At 40.2% G+C, this 24656-nt stretch overlaps 1 protein-coding gene across 1 annotated transcript; it reads left to right on the top strand.

Annotated features, from left to right (window-relative positions):
- Window positions 1–362: 362 nt before the first annotated feature.
- Window positions 363–23359, top strand: SERTM1 (serine rich and transmembrane domain containing 1). The gene is made up of 3 exons (XM_029938616.1): window positions 363–536; window positions 2305–2366; window positions 20580–23359. Exon 3 carries the CDS (start codon window positions 20766–20768, stop codon window positions 21087–21089), a length of 324 nt encoding a protein of 107 aa, XP_029794476.1. The 5' UTR covers window positions 363–536; window positions 2305–2366; window positions 20580–20765; the 3' UTR covers window positions 21090–23359.
- Window positions 23360–24656: the final 1297 nt, after the last annotated feature.

Here is a 24656-nt window from a genome sequence, read left to right as displayed (position 1 = left end):
TGGGGGCTGCGCGAGACTCATGACAGTAAGAAACTTGGCCGAAAGTAGATGCTTTCGCCTGCTGAGAAGTCTCTGAGGGCACCCAAAGAAACTGCACGTTCCCAAACCCCCCAAAAGTTAAGGGCACCACACCTGCCTTCCCCAGATGGGGCTCCCAGTGCGAACGCCTCCACGTCCTCCAGGATTTTCCAACGCTAGCTCAAGCTCCTCCCTCGCCGGAGCCGGGCTGCTGTCCTCTAGCCAAGCGCCAGCCAGAGCAGCGGCTGGGGGGCGGCGGGGAGTGGGCCCGGCCCGCCGTCATTGGTTGTGCGGACCGCAGGGGCGGAGGGAGACCCGAGGCCCCGCCGACTCGGCGGCCGGGCTTCACTCCAGCTGCGCCCGCCGCCCGCCGGTGCGCTCCGGCAGGTCGCCGCACGCTGCGCCCCACATCCCCGCGGACGGCTTCGCGGGCGCAGATCGCAGAGACCCGGGGGCTTTCGAGGAGCTTGGCGCGGCCCTCGTCCCAGCCGGGGAGGTCGGAGCGTCCGGACCCGCAGGTCAGTGAGAGGCTCCCGACGCTGCCCGCGCGCGGAGGCAGCGGAGTGGGGAGCCGCAGACGCGCGGGGTGCCGAGCGCTGCAGGAGCGCTAGCCCTCGGCGGGGAGCGCCCTGACTCCTCGCCTGGGGCGGCCTGGAGTTGGCTGAGCTTCCGCTCCCTCCCGAGCCGGCTCCCGGACTCTCCCTGGCTCCCAGAGATTTGGCTCCTTCTCTGGACACCCCCAAACTATCCCTTTTGTGGCTAGCCGTGTCTTTTATGGCCCCCAGCAACCTCCGCAGGTCGTCTTTCCAGATTCTCGGGATGACCCTGTTGGGCGACGTAATGCCCATGGCCCCGGGAGGACCTGCTTCTGTCCCGGACCCAGAGAACGGGAGGACCTGCCCTCGTATGCGCTGCTGCCAAAATTGATTCCTCCGTGCAAGTGTAGACAGTTCTACACTTTGCAGAACGTGTTTGTAGGGGCACTGTTTGCTTTTGCCTTTATGGTACGTGCGGTCATTTCTGGTTGTTTTCGCCTCTGGATTTCCAGGGTCATCCGTCCATTCCACCACTCGCCACACGCACATTGCCCGCTTTGCATCTTACTGTGTTTCACCCATCTTGGGTGGCTTCAAATCCGGGGAAGTTTTATCTGGGACTGAACACTTGCGTTCCCCAGCGGTGGCTTCTGAGTTCCCGAAAAACCTAGTAGAAAGCCGCACCAGCTACTTTCCCTTTTCCCGGGTCTGCTGAGATGCTGGAATCCTGTGTTTCCCTGTCGAGGTGCGTGGATTACGGGCAAATGTAATTCTAAATGATTTAGGAGAGAGGTGTGTGATGTGCCCCACTCCGGGTAGCAGAAGGATCCATTCATTCGCAGAAACGTCTTGTTGAGGACCAGGTTTGTGGCTGTACCTGCGCGCTTGCCACCGCTGGACGCCTGGGGCTCGCCAGGCTTGGGTTGGCGTCAGACTCCAGGGGCAGTGGTCTTCTGCCTGTTAAATTTCCTTCGGATTTTTTTTTTTTCCCAACGAAAGCGTGTACTTAGGTGGTTCTTTGTGGTGGATAATAGGATCCTATGGTTCTGGACATTCTCAAAGCCATCGCTTTTGGTCCAGTTCACACTGTAGGTGCAAAGGGCGAAAACCGCAGCGGTCACGTCCTGGGGCCAACCCGAGGGGCCACTCCTCAAGATGTTTCTCCTCAGGAGCTTTACATTTTCTAAATTCATTGTCAGACAACAGCCATCAACAGAAAAAAAAATCAAGATAAGTGATACTGTTTTCTTAAAAGGTTTATCTCTTTAATGCAGTCTTGCTGCCCAATGCAGCCCCCTTATTAAAAAAAAAAGTATTTAATTAGCTTAAAGTATGCAACTAGTCTGTTTTTAGCTTATTTGTACTCTAGCTCCTACAGAGTTTTAAATCTATTTCGTGACTAAAATGCTTCATTTCGCTAAGTACAGAGGCGTCTTCTCCCCCTACCCACCCATCCCACATGTACACACTTTAGGATGAGCACCTACTTGATCCCTTAATGCACATCGCTTTTTGCAGTGTGTATTAGTGAGTCCACCTCATAGCCAAGTTGCACTGCTACCACTCCCACAGGGCACGTCCTTCAAAAGCCGGGCACTGTGGGGATGGAGAACCATCTGCCAGCCTCCGAAGTATTCTGGGAAAATGGTGCTCCAGAAAATGGGTGGGATATTACATTTCTGTGTTTTGATTTGGAGGCTTATCATTTATTGGGGTTATATATTTATTATTTTTGATTCTTCTACATAAGGCAGAGTGCTCCGAAGAGCTCGACACATGTTCCTGGTTCTCATCAAAGAAGATTCATGTAAGGTAAGATCCATTCCATTTTCCCTGCTGTTAGTACAATTCAACAGATTTTACTGGATGTCTATGATGTGCACAAGCCTGTCGGGTTAAGAGATAAATAATGGTGTGATGACATGTGGCATCAAATCCATCAGAAGGTTTATTTGCAGTTTTCCTATGACTTTTTTTTAATGAGGGCAGATGAAGGATGGAAGTTGATTGTTAAGAATGATTAATCATACTAATCACTAAGTAATGTGGAGTCATACACTTATTCTTTACTTTTAAGTTTATTTATTTTTATTTTGAGAGACACAGGGCACACATGTGCACATGAATAGGTAGGGGCAGAGAGAGAATCCAAGCAGGCTATACACTGTCAGTGCAGAGCCCAACATGAGGCTCAAACTCATGAACCATGAGGTCATGACTGGAGCCAAAATCAAGAGTCGGACACTTAAGCTACTGAGCCACCCAGGAGCCCCATTTATTCTGGGAATGAAAGATGATCCCATCACAAGCAAAACTCTCTGATTTGGTCTCTATGTATATCTAGTCTCAGCCCATTTGATAATATCCCTTCTTCTCCTTGCACTTGTATGTTAATATCCTCTTTTTTTTAAGTTGTAGACTTTAAGCATTTTAATATTTAATTTATTAAGGATAAGCAAAACTCAAAATTATAATTGATTTTTTTTTATTTTGCTCATTTGGGCTTTTATACGATCTGAAGAGAAACCAGAGTATTCATTTGGGTTTTTAAAATAGTAATTTAAGAACCTGGAAAAATACATTCCTAAAAGGCCCTGGACGTCAGGTGCTGTGTAAGTCCCACTTGCCTAGCTCTTGTAACCCACGAGCCATTCAGTAAACATCTGGTAAATGAAACCAGAACCCAAAAAGTTGTGTTGCAGAAGAATGCCATTTTCTTCAAATAGACATGTATGGAGCATGTCTACTACATTGATATTACTACATCAATATAAAGCATCACAGGCTTAACTTTTATTATTATTCCTAGTGACAACTAAAAAAAAAAAGCCTTTCAACTTAGTTAATGGAATAGGGAACATAACAAAGAGGCAGCTCAAACTAAGTGCATGAGTTAGCAGGACTCCTTTTAGCCAACAGATGTACCTAGAGAAATCAAGCCAGAGGCATAGGAGCAAAAGTCTGCAATACGTACACATGTGGACCAGCCTTTGATTTAGAATGCAGGAAGTCTATCTGTGCATTCACTGACCATTTCAGATACAGGACAGCAGGCTAATGAGCCAGGTTCCGGGACCCATTTATTTCTGATTCTGTTTTATGGCAGGTGTGTCTATGGTATGTAGTGTTTGGAGTTGCTCAGCCTCAAGACACAGTATGCCTCCTTCAGGAGTTCCTTATATATTGGATCCCTTCTCATGTTCACATTTGGAACCAAGAAATTATCACTGTGTAGTCTAATAAGTTTTTTGGCAACAACAAAAAACATTAAAAAATGGAGATTCTGAATAGTCAAGAGCCATATACAATGTAATAGTATCTCTAAGCATGAAATGGCACAATCCAGCCAAAACAAAACAGAGCCAATATTCCAGAGCTCTGAATTTATATCAGGAACAGGATAGGCTGTCATTAATATTTCCTGAATTTCTAACTTTTGAATTCTTACTTATTAAGTTATATTAAGATGGGAAATCAGTCACCTAGATTTATAATATGCATTATGGGCTTGACTGTTAATGTTGTTGATATTTTTGACTGATAGTGTTATAGACAATAGTGAATGGGTCTGGAAATTATAAGTAATACTTGTTAAACAGGATAACTTAAAGTAACAGACCCGTGGATAATTTTTGATGGGAAACAAAAGGATAGGTGGCTGTTAGATCCTATGTCAAATTCAGAAAGACATGAAGATGACTTACACCACACTAAGACAATTCATTCAACATATAAATTTGTTCCTCAGGGAAAGTCAAGTAGCAGTTTTCCTGATTAATGTGCCACAGTGGTCTGGTAATGATCAGAAGTGCCTGGTAATCTATTAACTATTATCCATTAGACTGGTTTGGTTCTTAATCACTTTCAATTTCCCCTGTGACCAGGATTATAGCAGAGGGATCTACTCTTGTTTTTTCTTAAATAAGACATTCACAGTATCCCATAAAATGCAACTGTAATACAAAAAACAGTTAAGCCCTACTGGGTAGACTGACTTTTTTGTCTCAGCCTGAGAGTCTTAAACTTTCAAAGAAAAGGTACATATGAAGGATTTCAAAGGTTGTGTTAAGTACATGCAATACAAAAAAGGTGGAGGAGAAGGAGGAGGAGGAGGAAAATGAGGCGGAGTGGGGGGGAGGGAAAAAGAAAGGGGAGGAGAAAGAGTTCTGGGCTTAAAAACCAGTTGCCTTTTCACTGCATATGCTATCATTAACTTTCATTTCTATTTTTTCTAAATGAAAACATCTTTATTGTTTTTTTCCCGATTTTAAAACAATATATTTTCTGTGTACCAAGACTCACATTCATGCACAAAATAGGATGTAACCAAACATACCCACATTACCTGGGCTAACAAAAAATGTTAATAACTTGGTGCATAACCTCTTGTTTAGTGTAGTTTACTTTTGCAGGCCTCTGATATTGTGTATCTGTGCCTGGTAGTAGTAGCCGTGCAAGTAGTTATTTTGTGAAAATGGAATCATACTATAGCACTATTCTGAAGCTTACTTTTTGACTTAGCCATACATGCCCAGCATCTTTCCAGGTTAGAAAATGTAGTCCTTTTTATTATTTGAGTCCTCCATTGCATGAGTCTTTCATCATTTATTTAACCAATCCTTGACTCTTGGACATCATGGTAGCTACAGAATACATCTTTGTTCATGCACCTTTTAAGTTTGGCTAACTTTATCCCATGGGGTAAATTGTCCGAATGTATCATTTATAGTTAGCCTATAATGCCATATATTTTTGGATGAAATGCGAAGCACTCAAATAATTCATCCAACAAGCCTGGCACATTTTCTGCCCCTAAAAAAACATTCTTGGGCACCTGGGGGGCTCAGTCAGTTAGCATCCGACTTTCTCACAGGTCATGATCTTGCAGTTCAGGAGTATAAGCCCCGTGTTGGACTCTGTGCTGATCAGCTCAGAGCCGGGAGCCTGCTTCAGATTCTGCCTCCCTCTCTCTGCCCCCCACCCCGCATTGGTTCCCCCTCTCTCTCTCTCTCTCTCTCTCTCTCTCTCTCTCTCTCAAAAATAAATATTTTAAAAGTTTATAAAAAATACAAAAACATTTTTATTGATGTTTGACATTCATATAGAGAAGTACTCAATGTGAGTATTCATGTGCTCAATATAAAAACACCCATGTAAATAGAACCCAGGTTAAAAAATATATATTTACTAATACTCTCTTTGATGACCTTCATATACCTTGGCAACTTGTCATTCTAACAATTCCTCATGAGAAACTCCTTAGTGAGCTTGTGGATCTCACCTTCCATGTGTGAAGTGCAAGGTTATGGGCACTGTGCCTTTTAGACTGACGGAGGAATACTGACAGATTTTCAGACCTTCAGAAAGACTACTTGCCAACGAAGTTGGTCTGGTTCACTGAAGTGAGTTTCCCAGATCTTTCCTTCTGTCTCCTGTCTCTTTATTATCCTGATCATTTTTGGTCTCAGGTTTGGACCTGCATGGCATATATTTTGATTCAAATAATGAAATAACCTCTGGATGACAAAAGAAACCGAGTAACATGTTTTTCATCTAATTTCTTCTTGTTGGCCATCCAGCTCAGCTCTGAGTATAGAGTGGATTTGGAACCAGAAAAGGATCCTAGGCTCCTAATTTGTGGTTTCAGCCACCAGCTATCTCCTTCTGTCATCCTTTTTCATAAACAATTACCTTCAAAATGTAATTTACTTAACTTTTGGAGACCTTGGCTTCCTGATTTATAAGGACTTCTAGTTACCTAATCCTATGAAAAATGCTTTCCTGCTGTGGTTGCTTATTTACTTTTTGTTTTGGTATTGTTTGATTTTTTAATAGAGAAAAATTAATATCGAGAGAGATCACAAGGAAAGAAGGAATAACTTAATATACAATAAATGTCTTACGTCAGTTCCAGAATGAATGAAAAGGGGAAAAAATGCTTCTTTTCGGCTCATGTGTTTTTATCCTTTTTATTATTTTGCCAAGAAACTGAGGTCTGGATTAGTTTCCTAGCATAATACTGCTTAGGATATCACTGCTCATATCCCCATGACTATGATCTAGATGGAATGCTACTCAGAGTATGGTCCGTGCATCAGTGCCGGCTCTTGAATTGTTACTCACTCACCATGAGATATGAAACTTGCGCTAGAATATAAAGCAAATAAGGCACTAAGCACACTTTTTAGTTTAGCTTTCTCCTTCCCTCCCTTCCATCTTCCCTCTCTCCCTCCTTTTCTCTCTCTCCCCCTTCCTTCCTCTTTCTTCCTTTCCTTTCCTGTCCTGTCCTGTCCTGTCCTGTCCTATCCTGTCCTATTCTATCCTGTCCTATCCTTTCTTTTCCTTCTTTCTTTCAGTAGCAGGACATCTTGGATTCAGGAAGCAGTGCTTTATAAGTTCCTCATCTCAAATGACTCATAATTACATATTCCTGATGGAGGCAAGTGGCTACCTCAAGTAGCAGTGATCTCCAGTGTGGGGATTTGTAGTTAAATTGAGAAATTTATAAAAATGAAAACATTTTCCCTTTATGTGCTGATTTTCTGTTGAATTTTGTTTTGTTCTGTTTTGGCTTTTAGGTTCTTTTGGGGGGGTTGGAGGGAGGTGAGTTAATTTTTGAGAGAGAATGACTAACAGAATACCACAGTTTTGATGTTCCTGAATGTAGTAAATTAAAATTATCTTCCTCTGTGGTGATCAGAAAGTGGGTATTGCCCTTGACCCTTTTCATCTCCACAGATGAGTACAATGCCAAGGGTTATGATTGTAAGGGACTTAGTAATTTCCAAAGGATGGGGTTATCATGAAGTTTAACAGAAAGAACACTTTAAATTAAAAACAACATGTTTTTTTACATTTTTATATCCAGTCAGGTCTTCACTGACTCACTATGGTAAACTCTCATGATTTTTATTGTGCTCTTCAAAATACATTCATTATAATCCCTTGTTTATGTTCATGTAATGAACTTCGCTTTCCTTGGTTATCTTGGTGGATACTTGATTAAATAAAATTTTTGTTGAAAAAGTATACTCAGAGTTTGCTCTGGAACTTTAAACTATAAATTTTATTTCCATAACTAAAATACTTAGGGTGTGTTCAGCATTATTCTTTACTATTTGAGTAGTTACCCTTTGAGTATTTGATATGATTCCATACAAAACCATTCATTCATACAATAAATATTATTGCACTTCCAAAAAATAGAACAAAAATGGAATATCTCTCCAAGAAGCTTCAAGTTTCTTCATTCCCTCACTCTTTTATTCATGCAACCATCCTAAAAATGCTTATTGAGCATCTTTATTCAAGACACTGTACTGGCTCATGGTTATAAAATTAGTGAAATGGTATCCTCTATGTAGGAATTCATAATCTATTGAAGTTTTAGACAAACAGGTAAACAGACAATAATAAGAATAATAAAATGTAAGAAATGCTAGTGCAAAAAGGTATAGAAATTATCAGCGGAATGCAGAGAAAGGAGCCAGAAATTTGCATAGAGAAAGTAGGTGGGGATTAATAGCATGAGTGAATAACTGGATGAGACAGAGGAAGGAAGGCTTGAGAAGAGTCTTGAAGAATGAACAAACTGGGTTTGGGGTAGAGTTAGGGAAAAGACATGTCCAAATATAAGGATTATATGCATATAATGCTTCTATAAGCATATAATTGCATATGCATTTTTTAAAATGTGGGAAATCAAGAACAGTTTGATATACCTGGATCACCATTCTTAGGAACAATGGAAAAAATGAGGCTAGAAAAGTAGAACGTAGCCTGATAAAAAGAAACATATGATATAGCACAGGTAATATAGGAAAGGTCTTTTAGATTTGTTACTCAAGGTGGTCACTATAAAAATTGTATGAGTAATAGACTCATGCATATAATAGTAATATTTTATCAACTTCCTGTACATAGTTAACAAGTTTTTGTTGAATGAATAAATGAATGCACCAAGAATATGTTAATTTTTCTTAACCAAAGGCAATACCACTGCCCCATTACTTGTATAATGAATTGGGTTTTTTCCCCATTAGGAGTAATGAGTTAGTCTTAATATCTTTACTATATCTTACTCGTTCCCACTTGAAACCATTTATTTAAGTTATAGCTGGTCAGGACTATCCTTCACAGTATCACCTGATCATGCTTCAGATTGTTAGGGAATATGTTTTTGGCTGTACCAGTAGCTAATTCTCATCCCTTTAAACCTTACTCTTGCATGAAATTAAAGTTCACCAAAACATCCTCTACAATCTTCTGGCTCACCAGTGCTATAAGGGGGTTTTAACTGTTATATAGACAATTCATGCAACTCTAAATTATATTCATATTCAGAATTTGACTTCTTTATAGTTAATTTCTTGAATACCCAGCATAACCTCTGCTGCCGCAGTATAGTGAGATCTTCCTTTAGTCAGTAGAAGGAAGATAATGGCTTAAAACAACAAGTGCCAAGGGGCACCTGGGTGGCTTAGGAGGTTAAGCATCCAACTCAGTTTCAGCTCAGATCATGATCTCACAGTTCATGAGTTTGAGTCCTGCCTTGGGCTCTGTGCTGCCAGGGCAGAACCTGCTTGGGATTCTCTCTCTCTCCCTCTCTTTCTGCCCCTCCCAACTTGCACTGTCTCTGTCTCTCTCAAAATGAATAAACTTTAAAAAAATGTTTAAAAAACACAGAAAACAACAAGTGCATTTATTGTTAACACTAAGTATTAATATGGCTAACAAGGGGTGAAGGCACTCACCCAGTTCACCAGGGACAGAGCTGTCCCGTACTTAAACAATTACTGCAGCAAAGGAAAGGGATGTGGCAAATCTCATACTGGGCCTTCCATTTTCTACCTAGAAGTGACATGTCACTTTTTCCAAATCTTGTTGGCCCAAACAAGTTATCTGGCCACCCTAAATTCAGAGGGGATGGAACATGCAGTCCTACAACATGCCTGGAAGGAGAAGGAACATCAGAAACCTGTGAATAGCATGAAGGACCACAGGTCTTGAAAGTATCCCTCTTATACCCTCAGGCCCCCTGGAGAGAAGGAATGTAGTGAACACAGCATTTGGAGACACAGGGATACAGATTTGAAGTTCAGCCCTGCCTCTAAGTGCCTGGGTGACCTTGGGCAAGCTTATAAATTCTCTTATCCTTATTTTTCTCATCTGTTAAAGAGGGGTGAGGAATGATAATGACTACCTTAAAGAGCTGTGAAGATGAGAGAAAATACACATGCACGATGCCTGTGTACACATGAGCACACATACAAAATTAGTATATGCTTTTATTTAATAAATACTGGCTGCTGTCGTTCATAGTGTTTTTGCTGTTCTCCCAAACTGGTATGATGAATGTTCTTTTTCCTACATGACATGCTGGGTATACCTTCTTCTGCCTATCATATTCTGGAACCATGTATATTCCCATTCCACAATTACTAGGGGATGCTCCCCCCACTCTCTTTCTATCCCCTCTACTTCCTCAACTCTTCTAGCATGATATGCCCCCTGCATTCCAGTGCACACCTTTGGGATAAAACAGAATTAAGACTAGATACAAGAGTAGTGAGGGGCACCTGGGTGGCTCAGTCAGTTAAAGAGTCTGGCTCTTTCAGCTCACATCATGATCTCATGGGCCATAAGATCAAGCCCCACATCAGGCTCTGTGCTCACAGCAAGGAGCCTGCTTGGGACTCTTGCTCTCCTTATCTCTCTCTGCCCCTCTACTGGTCAGTTGCATGGTCCCTCTCTCTCAAAATAAATAAATGAACAAGGAAAAAAAATAGTGAGTGATGTGTGAACATGTGCTTCTGACCAAAGCTATTCCTACAACTAAATAAAACACACAGAGTCTATAACCTTACAAGTAGAGAGTTCTACCCTGATAAAGGAAAAAGTCAGTTAAATCTCATATAAGAGATGCTCCCGCTTCCCTGGAATAAAATAATATTTATTTATATTTTTAAAAGAATATATAACTATTTTGGTGGTCTGTTATCTAAGTAATTCCTAATTATTTTTCAATCTCACCTCCTTATATTTTTAAGTTAAAACACAAAATAATTCCTAATTATTTTTCAATTTCTCCCCCTTTTACATTTTTCAAGTTAAAAACACAATCTGGGAGAATTTGAGCCTACACTTGTTTATTGCTTGCCTGTTGTCTTTGACAGATTCTTGAGTCGTTATCTAAAATCACAACAGGCTGCTAAGGACTTGATTTCCTCCTACACTTGATAGCCTGCCATATCATTTTGTTCCATGTTACAAGGAACATGTTGACATTCTCTTTGTTAGCCAGACTTTTGAGTTCACTGCACCACCTGAGACAAAGAGAGAGAGAGAGACAGAAAAAGAGAGAGATAGAGAGCATTAAGGCAAGCACTGCTCTTTGGTGCACACCAAGGATTAGCAGGACCACGGGAAATACTATGTGGGAACATGCTTTCTTAATGAAAGATATGATGTCCTCTTTTCTGTCCTCTGCCATCCCTGGTGTACCTGGAAATTCAGGTAGATGAGTAATTTCAGAGCCATAAGTGAGCACTGTGTCTCCTAAGATCTGACTCATCTGGTACTCATCATTTTAAGGCACTTACCTATATTCGCAGTCATATGATTGGTGATGACTGGTAAAAGCACTATTAATATTAGTGCCCTCTATTTTTTCATTTGTAGCTGCATTTTGCAATGACAAATGATGATTTAATCAGTCATGCCTATGTAATGAAGCCTCCATGAAAACCCAGAAAGACAGGGCATAGAGAGCTTCCCAGTAGGCGAACACTTGGACGTGCTGACAGAGTGGCACTCAGCACGGAACTCTGTGCCTTTTCCCCATACCTTGCCCTGTTCATCGCCTGCTGCTGTCTGTTTCTGAGTTACATCCTTTTACAATAAACTGCTAACCTAATAAGTAAAATGTTTCTCTGACTTCAGTGAGCTGCTCTAGCAAATTAGTTGAAGCTGAGGGGGGGGGGTTGGGAACCTCTGATTTATCACCATTCAGAAACACATGTGATAAGTTGGGGCTTAGGACTGGTGTCAGAAATGTCTATGTTGCGGAGGAGGGTGTTGTAGGACAGAAACCTCAACCTGTGGACTCTGACGCTATCTCCTGATACTGTTGCAACTGGGTTGAATTATTGGACACTCAGCCAGTATTCCTAGAATTGCTTGTTGTTGTGGAGAACAGCTCCCCAGTTCTGTCTCACACACTGGAATTGGTACCAGATCCTATTTAGCCTGAAACTAATATAATGTTATATGTCAATTATATCTCAATTAAAAAAAAAAAACTATTCTTTCTTGACTCAAGATGCCTTCAGAGTCCCTACTATCTTTGGGCATTTAAATTGTAGGAGAGATGTGTATATGTCCATGGCTGCTTGTGAAGATGACCAATGATGTAAGATGAACGAACATAATCAGATTCCATGATTCTGGAGGTCCAGATTGCCATTCAGACCAGTGGGTGATGGCAGGAGTGAAGTCATGAATAAGGCTGGCTGGAGAGTCACCATTCCTGGTCTGTAGGCCACACCTCCCAGCACTGTGAATCCAGTTTCTCCGGCATATTAAATTTTCTCTTACTCCTCCTCTCATGCTTCACCTCCAGTAACCATGGATTAGTGGTCATAATGAGCTGATGGCAGCAGCAAATATGTGAGCTTTTCCAATGCCATTTGGAAGATTCCTTTGAAGAGTCAGGCTTCTATCATCGTATTTTTTTAAAAGCTCCTAATATTTTAGCTGACTTACTGAATATTATACCAAGCATATTTTCTTAATCTTGGGGACAAGTCATTTTCCCCCCAACTTGTATGTTGAGAAATTCCAAATCTACTGAAAAGTTGTAAGAATAATAACAATGCACACCAATATATTCTTTAGACTAAACCTATTGTGAACATTTCTACATATATGTTTTATCATATTTATTTCCATATATGTATATAAATGTGTGTGCTTGTTTTTTGGGGTTTGTATTGTTTTGTTTGTTTTTTGGCTGAAACAGCTGAGTGTTATTTGCTGACATTAGGACACTTTATGGCTACAAACTTTAACATGCATTTCAACAGAATATTCTCCTATATCACTTAGGAAATTTAATATTTATATAACACAGTTATCTAATGTGCAGTCTATGTTTAAATTTCCCCAGTTGTCCTAATAATGTCCTTTATAACAAACCATTTTTTCTTCTAATTGGCCCAAGGATCTTGCATTACATCAGGGGATGGATCTTGCCTATTTCTTTTTCTGAATATTCATCTGACTCCTAAATAATGTAATATGGCCAAAACTGGCTGCATCCAAAACAGCCTGCCTAAGCTGCCAATTACTAATCATTCTTTCTAAATACCCATTTTACTGTGGAAAGTGTCATCATACTTAGACTGTCAGCCATAGAGGACTGGGAAAAATGGGAGAACTTATTTAGCAAAAATCTTATGTCTATATTATCCTAAATCCTGGGCTAATATCCAGAAGGGATGGGCAATTTACACACTATGTAATCAACTAAGGTTCTATTTGTAGTTATATTATGAGGGACAATGGCTCACTAATTCAAGTAAATGCTGTGCCTTGATTAAAAATGTCATCACATAGAAGAGTCTGGGAGCTTGTGACTTAAAATGTAAGACCTAAAACATTTATATACATTTGTAATATTCTATTTTTAAGGAGTAGACTATAAAGCACCTTAGTTTAAACAAATTCATGACTATAGTTGTCAATAAAGATAGATATGAATAGTGGCTTGCTTAATTAATTGGGTAATACTGAAGTGCTTTTCAGATAACCTCTGTCATCACTTTTTTTCCTTCTAATTGTACCTGTACATGTGATTTTTATGGGTGGGGGGTTGGTTTTAGTCTTTGGAATATTCTTAAGTGCAAAACCAGAGAACTAGATACATTATATAATTTATATTCCTCTCTTCCCCTGCTTCAATTATCAAGTTATTTTAAGTAGAGATGAAGTTTGGGGGTTAATTTATGGAGAGAATGAAATATTTACTGTATATCCATTCCTAAAAAATGGAAAGTTTATGAGATGATGAGAATTTACAAGAAAATGTATATAAAACAATAGGCATTTACAGAAAGAGGCAAACCTAAAAGTCCTCATTAAACACATTAGCTTGGATGCCTGTCTATGGGAGATGGAAGGAAATGAAGGAGGAATCAAGATAAAGAAGAATCAATGAAGATAATAAGCTATAAACTGAGCAGCACAGACACAAACAAAAGGACTGGTAAGGAGTAATACAATGTCATGGTTTCCCAATTATAGTGAGTAGTCCATGGCTGCCCACTTGTGAGGAATCTGCTTATAGACTTAGAGTGGACTTCTTCATTAAATGACTATTGAAAAACCAAATCTCCAGGCTTTTCCCTATTCCTTTACAGCAGTTTTAGAGGAACCCACCATTCCCTGGAGCCTGAGAGAGTAGACTGGCGATACCTAGTGGTCTACTACATATAAAGGTTTAAAGAAAATTCTAACAATCACAAAAATTAGGTTTACAGGAACAAACTTTCCCAGTGTCTATAAGGGGACTGTTATGAGAAATTCATGATTTAAAAAAATGTATTAGATCTAAGTTATTTTAACTGCACAGGGAGAATGAGAGACAATGGAAAAGGAGAAAACAACATTCCATTTTTCTACCAGGAGATAATTTAATGAGGAATTTTTTACATGTGTCCAATCTTATTAAAAATAATAAGGTTTTTAAGTATACTAATGCTATGATTTAACCAATTCTAGCTGCTCCAATTCTAGCCGTTTTTCTTAATACACTTCTAAAATACTGGAAATGATCAGATCCAAGTGGATGGAGAGAGCTGACTTGAAAGCCCTTACTAAAAATACTCTAACATCTTGAAAGGCCAGTCTTGCTTCCTACCTTCTTTCTTCCCACTGATTGATTTCAACCTTGCCTATGATCCTCAAGTCATTATTTCTTTGGCTATTTGCTTTTCCTTTAAATCAAGTATTTAAGCACAGTATTTAAGACCTTTCCTCCCTCTCCCTGGAAGACTTTCATTGTTCTGCTACTTCCCAACAGCCTGCTTCCTTCAGCCTTCAGGTTGTTGCTTTTCTCATTCTGATTTGGATGGATTGTGTTAGCCTAGATGGGTCCAATATCCCCGGAGGGTAGGACTGAGCCCTTACTGGTCTCTTCTACACACCATAAAAGAATCATGAAAATGCTATGCCTAGACCCAGTTTTGTATTTAACCTGTTTTTTTTTAACCAGAAAATTATGCATTTAAACTACTTTATTCTAAAAGAGTGATATTCTTAAATCTTTATTTTTTACAAAGGCAGTGTTTTGGTCATTCAATCTTCACATGGAATATAAATATAGCAAAAATTTATTAAGAAGAATACTTTGATTTCTCCAGAGAAGCAGAGCTATCTAAATGCAAGGGAGGTCATATCTCTAATTACATTTTAGGTTGTCTCAGATGGATGGTCAGCCATGTTGATATCCTCTTTTGAAATACTTTCTTGTATATGTGTTTTTTTTAACTTCAGTCTACACTATTTTGTATGTCAAGAAAGGTATATTCTGAATATTTTGTGAATTATATTTTATGTGGATAACTAATTTTTAAATAATTAGTACAAAATAATTGATCTAACATAAAAGCATTCTGAGTATAATTTAAATATTTTGCTAAGGAAATATTTTACTGGGCCTGAGGGTACTCTAGATAGACAAAAGTCATCACCAAGATAGAGAGAAATAGGAGACTAGTCTGGATCTAAAAGAATTTAATGACCTATCCTAGAAATTGATTTTTTTTAAGTATTTTAAGATAAATTTTTAGCTGATACTAAGCTATTACTTTGTAATTTTAAAAATTTTCACAAGAATACTATGAAAAATCTCTGACTCCATATCCTGAATATTCATTTGAATAGTAGATAAAGAAAACTTAATTTTAATCTTTTGTCTTACATTATTAGTCCAGATCCATGAATTGCAGTGTATTATTCAGAATCTTCATCTTCTATATTTCTTCTCACAGGATGGTCTTTGAATTCAATATTTACTTATCAGTTTATTTTATCACTTGGTTTTATTTTTTATTGGGCGGTTACAGGGAATCTTAGAATTCACGTATCACTGAACCCTCCTAAGTATTTTACTGATAAGTAAGAGCAGTTCTCAGACAAATATATGGATGGCTGAATCATCTTTGAATAATTATAGCACATAAGATAATAAACTTTATTTTCATTATCCCAAGTCCAGGGGTATTTGCAACTGCAAGTGACAACTGACATTTAGAGAAGAGTGAGTGGGGAGGATGTGTGTCAGCACGAACCTTCTCTCATCTAGCATGACCTAAAAGGCCACCAGCCAAAGAGAAAGCGTAAGAGAGATGGTTGGGGTGCCTGGGTGGCTCAGTCAGTTAAGTGTCTGACTTCAGCTCAGGTCATGATCTCATGGTTCATGGGTTTGAGCCCTGCATTGGGCTCTGTGCTGACAGCTCAGAGCCTGGAGCCTGCTTTGGATTCTGTCTCCCTCTCTCTCTGTCCCTCCCCTGTTCACACTCTGTCTCTCAAAAATAAATAAATATAAAAAAAAGTTTTTCAAAACAAAAAGAGAGAAGATAGTCATCCAAATAGTAAAGGAATGGCGCGAGAAAGCATATTGTTTTCTATGTAGAACTAAAACCACCCTTGCTTACATGTGATAAGGTCCCTCCTAGATTTTGGAAATGATAGTTCCTATGTGTTCTATAAAGAGATCCAATATATCATTACATTACAATATGAAATTTTACATTTGTAGACAGAAATAAGCATTTTACCATATCATGTTAATAACTTAATAACTTATCAAATCTATCAGATCGTTACTAATGGTTTGGGAGGACAGCCTTTTGGAGAATGTCATAGCAGGACTTGAAAATGCTGAAAAGCTGATTTGAACATCCTAACAGCCAGGGCACTCTTTATGTCTGTAAGGCAACAAAGCAGCTTATCCTAGTTTTACACACACACACACACACACACACACACAACTTTCAAATAGTTGTTATTCACATGGAAGTGTATTGGAATAAAGGTCAGAAACTCAGCAATCACTGTGCCAGATTTGAGGCTGACTGTAGGCTGTTTTGTAAACCATTATGTTGTAGAAGTCAAGGCATGGCATCAGCTCTACCATATGCTGGCCATCAGAGGTCTTGGCCCTGCTTGCGTGTGCAGACTCAGAGATGGGCTAGCTTCTTTTCCTTTTACCAGGCATGAAGTACACATCAGAGACTATGCTTTTGTTCTTCTACAACTTTACACTCTCCATAATGACCCCATGGGAAGGAAAGCTTCCACTCTTCCAGAGGACTCACAGAGGCATGGTGCTGAGTGTCCGGGAACCAGGGACCCCCAGGTCTGCCCTATCTCTACTGTCTCTCCATCTCTCCACCCCACTGTGCTCATGGTGACATTACACGTCCGCTGTGCCTCACTTCAGTAGGTGACTGCCTTTTGCAGATTTCTCCCCAGTACAGGTTTTTATTCTAAGAGACAAAGGGAAAGCTGGCTGACTGTGAACCAAAACATTTACACAAACCTTCATTTATAAGGTTGTGATCCAGCTGTTTCATTTTCATTTCTCAAATATCACTTTTTGAGGATGGCTCAGAAAAAAAAAAAAACCATGATAATGCCCATGTGGCTTTAGGTGCCACTTGAAATGAGAGGACTCTGCTGCTGCCCTGAGACAGGTCAAGGCTATGCATTTAAGATGAAGTCTCTCTCTTCTTTTCTTTAAACCTAATCTGTTTGGGAGAAACGGCCCAAGGAGCATCATCTTGAAACACTTGTTTGATTTCATTTTCACAGTGCCACCTTTGGTCTCATTCACACAGTCACAAGGCCTGAACATGTACAAGCTGCTTCATCCTGGACATTTCTACACAGATTGTCAAAACATTCACCAGAGAGAAAGAAGATTTGCCAACTTTTTAAAACTTCAATAAGAAAATGAGAATAGATGCCATCAAAATTAAAACGATCTCCCTAACAGTGCGAATACTTGGTGGTTTCAGAGTAGGACAGTGAAATGAAATTTGCATACCTGTCATTTAAAATTAAGGAGTCTTCTGGAAATGATATTAAATCTGAAATTTGAGAAGAGAATATTTAAAGGAAAAGGTATATAATTGTGAAGTGTCAGACAATGGCAGCAACTTTCATTTGTTCACTTCTTACCATTCTTCCAAGACCACTTGGAAGATCAGATGCTTTCCCCAAATCTTCGTAGCCTCATTTCCTGTAAACCATTCCATAGATAGTTAAGGCTCACAGGGGCCCTTTTGTCTAAAAGTAGAAGATCTTCTTGGTGTGAAAAGTATTCTTGGAATATCCACAAAGTAAAGAGATAACCTTTGTTTTAACAAGTGGTCTGGCAGCCAGCTGTGAGCTTGGCCACTGAACTGCTGATATCCTAGTGACATTGTCTGTCCCTCCAGCCCACCCCCCAGAAAATGACAGATTTGGGTAGCACAGGTGGCTTTAGAAAAATCAGCCAATTCCGGCTGAATCCTTGACCTGCACTTATCGGACTCTGAAAGCTCCTCTAGACTTTCTAAGCATTCATTCTAAAGGAACTATCTAGGAACTATCTATCTACTAGGACTTTACGTGGGATGGCCTTTATAATTATCTAAATATGCTTACGGGAATGTTATCACATCCTCGCTCAGGGCCTCTTGGTGAGGCAGGAAAGGTGAGTATTACTATACCAACAGGAAAACTGAAACAGGGAGCTTGCCCAGAGTAAGTGGCAGATAGGAGCTAATGATGCAGCTCTTGATCATTTTTCTCTTCCCAACACAATTGAGAAAACTAAGAACACAGTTCAAGCGTGGGGTCTAGCCCCTAGTCTGTCACTGTCTAGCTGTGTACCCTGAGTAAATCATGTCTTTGTGGCTCAGTTTACTCATCTAAGAAGTAAGTATAATAATTCCTGCTCTACCAAGTAGCTGTGAGGAACACAGACACTACATAGCCCCCGTCTTCACCCATGCTAGGAAAATAGGATGTAAAATCCGTACGACTCAAATGACAGGAAAATTGAGACCAGATGGTATAAGGAGTGAGGATGGGCAGAAACCCAAAGTCCTGGCTTATCTTCTAAAGAGATGTTTCTTTTGTCAGATCAATTAGCTTCGTTGTCTCTCAGTTTCCTCAGCTAGACTTAGGAGGTCTTTCCAGAACACTAGGAATATTTCTTCCTATTCATTCAGCCCATAAGGTTTCCATCCTAGTTTTCTTTCCTAATCATCGTGCTGCCTCTGAGACTCTATTTTCCCTAAAGATGAATGGCTAGGACATTTATATGCTATAAAAAGGCAAGGGATTGCCAAATCAGTGTGACACATTTGAGTCCCACTGTGACTCTCTCTCTTTTTTAAGGATCATTAGGAGCCTGTAGCAGCCTAATGGAATTAAAATCACCAAGCAAAGTATAATAAGGAGTAGAAATCAAATTATTTTAGGAACTACTAAGACACTGTATGTGGCCTACTCAGAGAAACTCACTAAGATCATTAGCCTGCATGACACCCAGCAGGAACAATCTTCTCTGAGGTGTCCCCTCCTTCCCAGGGATCATTAATGCTGCTCAGCTCTGGCCACAGTGGCCATTGTCAGCCCCTCAAAGAATTGGCCACTTAATTAGATCTGGAATACAGCAGGGAAAGGCAAGTTTTCAAGATGAGATGCAGGGCAGGGTTTAGGAAAAGGGAAAGCCAGGGGCAGAGTGGATCTTTTCACATTAGCATTTGACTATATCTGACAGGAGGAAGTTTAGAAATTTACAACAAAGGGATCTAATGCCACAGAGAGCTAGGAAGAGCATCTTTTCTGGACTTGAAGAGTCATCTGCCCAGAGGGATTGCTGCATTCCTCCCCCACGTGGACTTAGTAGGCTGGTGGCCGAGGCAGAAACCGGCCGTAACTTTTCCAGTCACAGAGCACCCACACTTGGAGCCTGGGGAATCATGTGGTCTCCTGCTTGCGACCTATCAGTCTGTTTTGCTTCTGTATTCTTCACAAGGACCACGTTAGGAGGGAGAACGTGGTGAAGGGCATACTCTGCCCTCCCAGCTGAGAGAAAATCATTCCTTCTCCACCCCCAATCACAAACTCATTTTGTCCCAACCTTTACCGTTCACAGAGTGCTCCCATGCCTGTTTTCTTGGTAACACGGTGAGGGGATGGGACAGGAGCTATACATTTTACAGATGGGAAAGTGACGCTCAGAGTGTAGAGGCAATCTGCTCAACTTCCCAAAGGTAAGAGGGAATCCAGGCCTCAAAACTAAGTCTCTTGACAGCAAATCTTGTACTTTCTGCCACTCAGAGGGAATCCAACCTTCTTTATTCTAAGTTAATCTGAAGTTTTCATTCAGTGCTAAAGTGTGCACTAGAGCATACACAGGTAGATTGAAAAGCAAAGAAATATGAAGAGATGGCCCCTCATTTCAAGGAGATGAATTTGTATAAACAAATCAGAAAATTATAAGTATTCAACAAAAAGCAAACTTACATGCACGGTGTGATTCTCCAAAGTGTAGGAGAGACCAATCCTGGCCGGGAAGGTGATAGTGGGCTAGGGGTGTGCAGAGTTAATTTTCTGGAGAAGGGAGGTTTGGCACTGACTTTCTGGGTCCAATTCTCAGAGCATCCACTTGGAGCATCATTGAAATCACAGCAGATGGAACACATCAGAAATGTATTTTCCTTTTTATTTATTTTAGTTCCTTGGAGAATTCTGGTACCTAGGGTACTGTGGAGGTAAACTGAAATAAAAGTTTATTTTTGTATCATCATTTGTTATCTCATGACATAAATATTACCTGTTTCTGGAGGAGTAATTTCATTCCCTTCCTTTCTTGAAAGGAAAACTAAAAATAAGACCGAAATGTGATATTTTCTGAATAATGCATTCAGTTGTTCTTTTTTGTTGTTTGTCTGTCTGTTTTTGCAGTGCCAATGGACACCTGATCCCCTGGCTGCCTTCGTCTGAAAACAAGAAGTTTTGTTGTGCTGACTTGCCTGCCTGCAATCTTTGCTGATGCTATCATAAAAAACAAAATGCTGATTCTGTCCGTTTTAACCCCTGTGTGAAACTGACTTTTAACATTCTTGCACATTCTTTAACCCTCCATGAAACATGTCTGAACCTGACTCTTCATCTGTATTTTCCGGTAACGTGGAGAATGGAACTTTCCTTGAGCTCTTTCCTACATCCCTGTCCACATCGGTGGACCCTTCCTCAGGCCACCTGTCAAATGTCTACATCTATGTGTCCATATTCCTCAGCCTTTTAGCATTTCTGCTTCTGCTTTTAATCATTGCCCTCCAGAGGCTCAAAAATATCATCTCCTCCAGCTCCTCCTACCCAGAGTACCCGAGCGATGCTGGTAGTTCTTTCACCAATTTGGAAGTCTGTAGTATTTCCTCTCAAAGGTCCACTTTCTCAAACCTTTCCTCATGAGGAAAACAGAAGAATTCTTGAATGCCGCAGCAGCCTCCATTTTCCTTTGCGGGAAGTGTCACATGTCACATATTTCTTTCTTCATGAAAGAAATAATCCCTTTCTTTTCCAACCAAGGAGACCTGTTTCTCCTCCTTCACCCCTCATTTCTACTTCCATTCATGATGCTTTTCATTTGTGAATGTAGGAGTTGATGCTGACTCAGAGAAATGTGTGCAAACCTTGAGGGGCAGAATTGCACACAGACCACCTGACAAATCCAGAGCGGACTTCTTCAAGGTGGATCGGTCATTTCACTCTGCTGGACACCAGAGGCAGAAATCACACGAGACGGCCTCACCGTGGGTGCTGGATATGGACTCTCGCACTTCATTTCTCTTACAAAACCGTGACCAACCAAGCCAGCAGGAAATGGCAAAATTAAGTCTGAGCTATTTAGAAGACATTTTTCATATATAAAAGATAAAGTGGGAACATCAAATTAAAAAAAATCAATTTAATGTATAACATTCCTAAAACCGGAGGCAAAATATGCTAAATGTTTTTTCACTTTAACAAATGAAAATCACATTTACTGATGAATTAAGTCATTATGGAAAAGTTGTGGAAGAGTTTAACTTTTACTAGCAAGACAAATATGTGTTATGATGCAGTCTATAATGTATTTTTGCTTCTTGGTTTTTTTCCTTTTCTACTTGTGTTATAGTCATAATATCCCTACTGTTGTAGAATTCTTTGTGATAATTGCTGTTATTAAGAGAAACACCCTGAGACACTAAGAATTTTTATTTTATAGCTATACTTTCCATTAGTGGAAATTAAGCATATGGAAAAATATTCATTTAGTTCTGTTTTCTGCAGTAATAACTCCTAGCAGTAATGTAAGCATGTTCCTTTATTCAGTTTCATAGTCTTTACAATTTTAGTGCAGAATTCTGCTAAGGCTCCCAGATGTCAGATGTTTGTTCACCCACATTAGATTGCAAAACTTGAGGGACTAAATTGCTACTTCACATATTATTATATACTCTGTGAATGTTACATGTCTCTGATAATTAGTTGTTCCACGTTAACATAACACTTTGCATTAGAACCCCAGGATGTGGGTTTTTATTAAAAATTATAGCCGTTCAAGTTGCATAGCTACTGAGAACTTAGTGATCCTGGGAGCGGACATACTCTGATCACCCAAGCACTCAACTGGGGGGCTTTGTCAATGAAGTGCGGCTTACATGTGAGCACAGACTTAGAATATGGAAGAAATCAAGCTCCCTCTAAAAACAAAGCAAATAAACTACAGCTTCTGTAGAGTAAGAACTTTAATTTAATTTTAAAAATAAAAAATGGCCCACAGCATAAACATTGAACTTGGTCAGCCTACGGAGCCCACTGCATCAGCAAGCCCTGTCTTCCCTTGGCACCTGGATCATGTCTTGTTAAAAACACTTTCTAATCTTCAGTACTGGAGCCTCAATACACCCTTTGGATTGATTGTGCAGGCGACACCATCTAGTAACTCAAATGGGATAAAGAACCTACCATTTTTACAGTAGATCTTTGTCATTCCAAAATGCTGAGACAAATGAGGACTGGTAATGAGGATCTGAAGGTTGCTTTTTTTTTTTAATCCATAAGCTTCACTTAAATCAGACCACACTGAACTATTTATATAAAAAACGTTCCCAGACACCGTAAGACCTGCACAGAACTGATGTTATAAAATGTGTAATTAGTGAAACCTTTGTGTCAGCTGCCGTTTGAAGCGTGGCCGTGTGTTACAGTATTACCATGTTCACTGCTGGACTAGAAGAATGCCATTACTTTACATCATTTTCAGCAGTCTCTGAGTGTGTGTGTGTGTGTGTGTGTGTGTGTGTGTGTGTGTACTTTAGATCATTATCTGTGGTCTCTGAGTATGTGTGTGTATGTGTACTTTAGATCATTATCAGTGGTCTCTGAGTGTGGGTGTGGGTGTGTACTTTAGATCACTTTCAGTGGTCCCTAAGTGTGTGTGTGTGTGTGTGTACTTTAGGTCATTATCAATGGTCTCTGAGTATGTGTGTGTATGTGTATTTTAGATCATTATCAGTGGTCTCTGAGTGAGTATGTGTGTGTGTACTTTACATCGTTATCAGCGGTCTCTGAGTATGTGTGTACTTTAGATCATTATCAGTGGTTTCTGAGTGTGTGTGTGTGTGTGTGTGTGTACTAATGTATATGTATTTTTTCACCCACTCCCAATAAAAAGTTGTGTGAAAGCTACAGGATTACAGAGGCATCTGTGTTATCACTTTTGCTTTTGATTAATTTTGTGCTATTTTGATTATTGAGGAAGAAAGGATATGGATCAAGTGATTTTAAAAAAATAAAGGAACAAGTTTGCCACACAATAGGATAATCTGAATACATCTTTTCTAAGAGGTAACTTTATATCTTTCCTTCTGAAAGAGATACAAAGGCTTCTGAAAGTAAAACTGCTTTAAGAAAACATTTGCAGGTAACCCCCCTCACCCCCTGCTGCAATGGTTCTTGCTCTCCAGGTTAAGTAATTAGAAGCAACATTCATAAATATGTATTAGGACTTGTCAAGCTTGCCACAATAACAGATTGCACAATTTGAGATGAATTTGTGTTGTCTAAGAAGTTCAGAAAGGTTGGAAGACTGGTTTATAAATAAAGAAGTAGAGCCCACTGAAAGCCTGGTTCTTCTCTTACTGTTTTCAGTGAGGTGGTCCACAGTCTTCCCTCCTAGGGAGGCTTTTCCATCACTCTTTGTCTGCACATCCTCTCTGAAGCAGGGTCAGTAATGAGTGACCCCGATCTCGGCCTCTTCCCACCCCTGCGAGAGTCCCCTACTCTTGAGGAAGTGAGTCACACACTTCTCTCATCAGAAGATTCACCTGGACTCTTGGAAAGTACCCTGGTTTCCAGGCTGAAGTCCAGACGTCAGTAGTGGAGCTGGAAAACTGGTATATGTAACAAGGGCCCTGTGATGCTTGTGATCAGTGTGACACATCGTGGCAAAGGTAGGGTCATACCTCTTGCTCTATATTTGTGGAGGTCAAGAGGTCTCACCTCTCATCCATGGCCTGAGCCAACTGCTGTATCTCCAAGCTAAGTTCCCCTCCTCTGCACAGCTTACAGCATCCCACCCCAAACCTACTCACTTTCCTGCCAGAGTCTGAACCCCAGGCCACCCTCCTCAGTGGAAAGCTGTGGCCATCATACTGGGCTCAGTGCAAGAGGGACATGAGGAAGGTCACATACCTTCTTCTCTACACCACCACTTCCATAAGACCATGTGCATATAACAGACAAAGGTAGATGACTGGGGGCTGACGGGATTTATAAAATGAGAGAAAATATTTTACATTGTATTAGTATACTAGACTATTCTCACAATCCAAAGGAATACAATGACACAAGTTAAAAATAAAACATTCTCAAGGAGAAACTCCAGTTTCTAGAATTGGCTATGCCTCATGTTTGCCTTCCCTACTGGAGAGGTGGCCATTGCAAGCTAGGTCCCACTCCGCTTTGGAAAGTCCCCTGGGATCCATCCCCATT

This window comes from Suricata suricatta, chromosome 4 (assembly GCF_006229205.1).
Source record: "Suricata suricatta isolate VVHF042 chromosome 4, meerkat_22Aug2017_6uvM2_HiC, whole genome shotgun sequence".
NCBI lineage: Eukaryota > Metazoa > Chordata > Mammalia > Carnivora > Herpestidae > Suricata > Suricata suricatta.
Note: the sequence above shows the minus strand (reverse complement) of the source record. Positions and strands in the feature narration are given on the sequence as shown.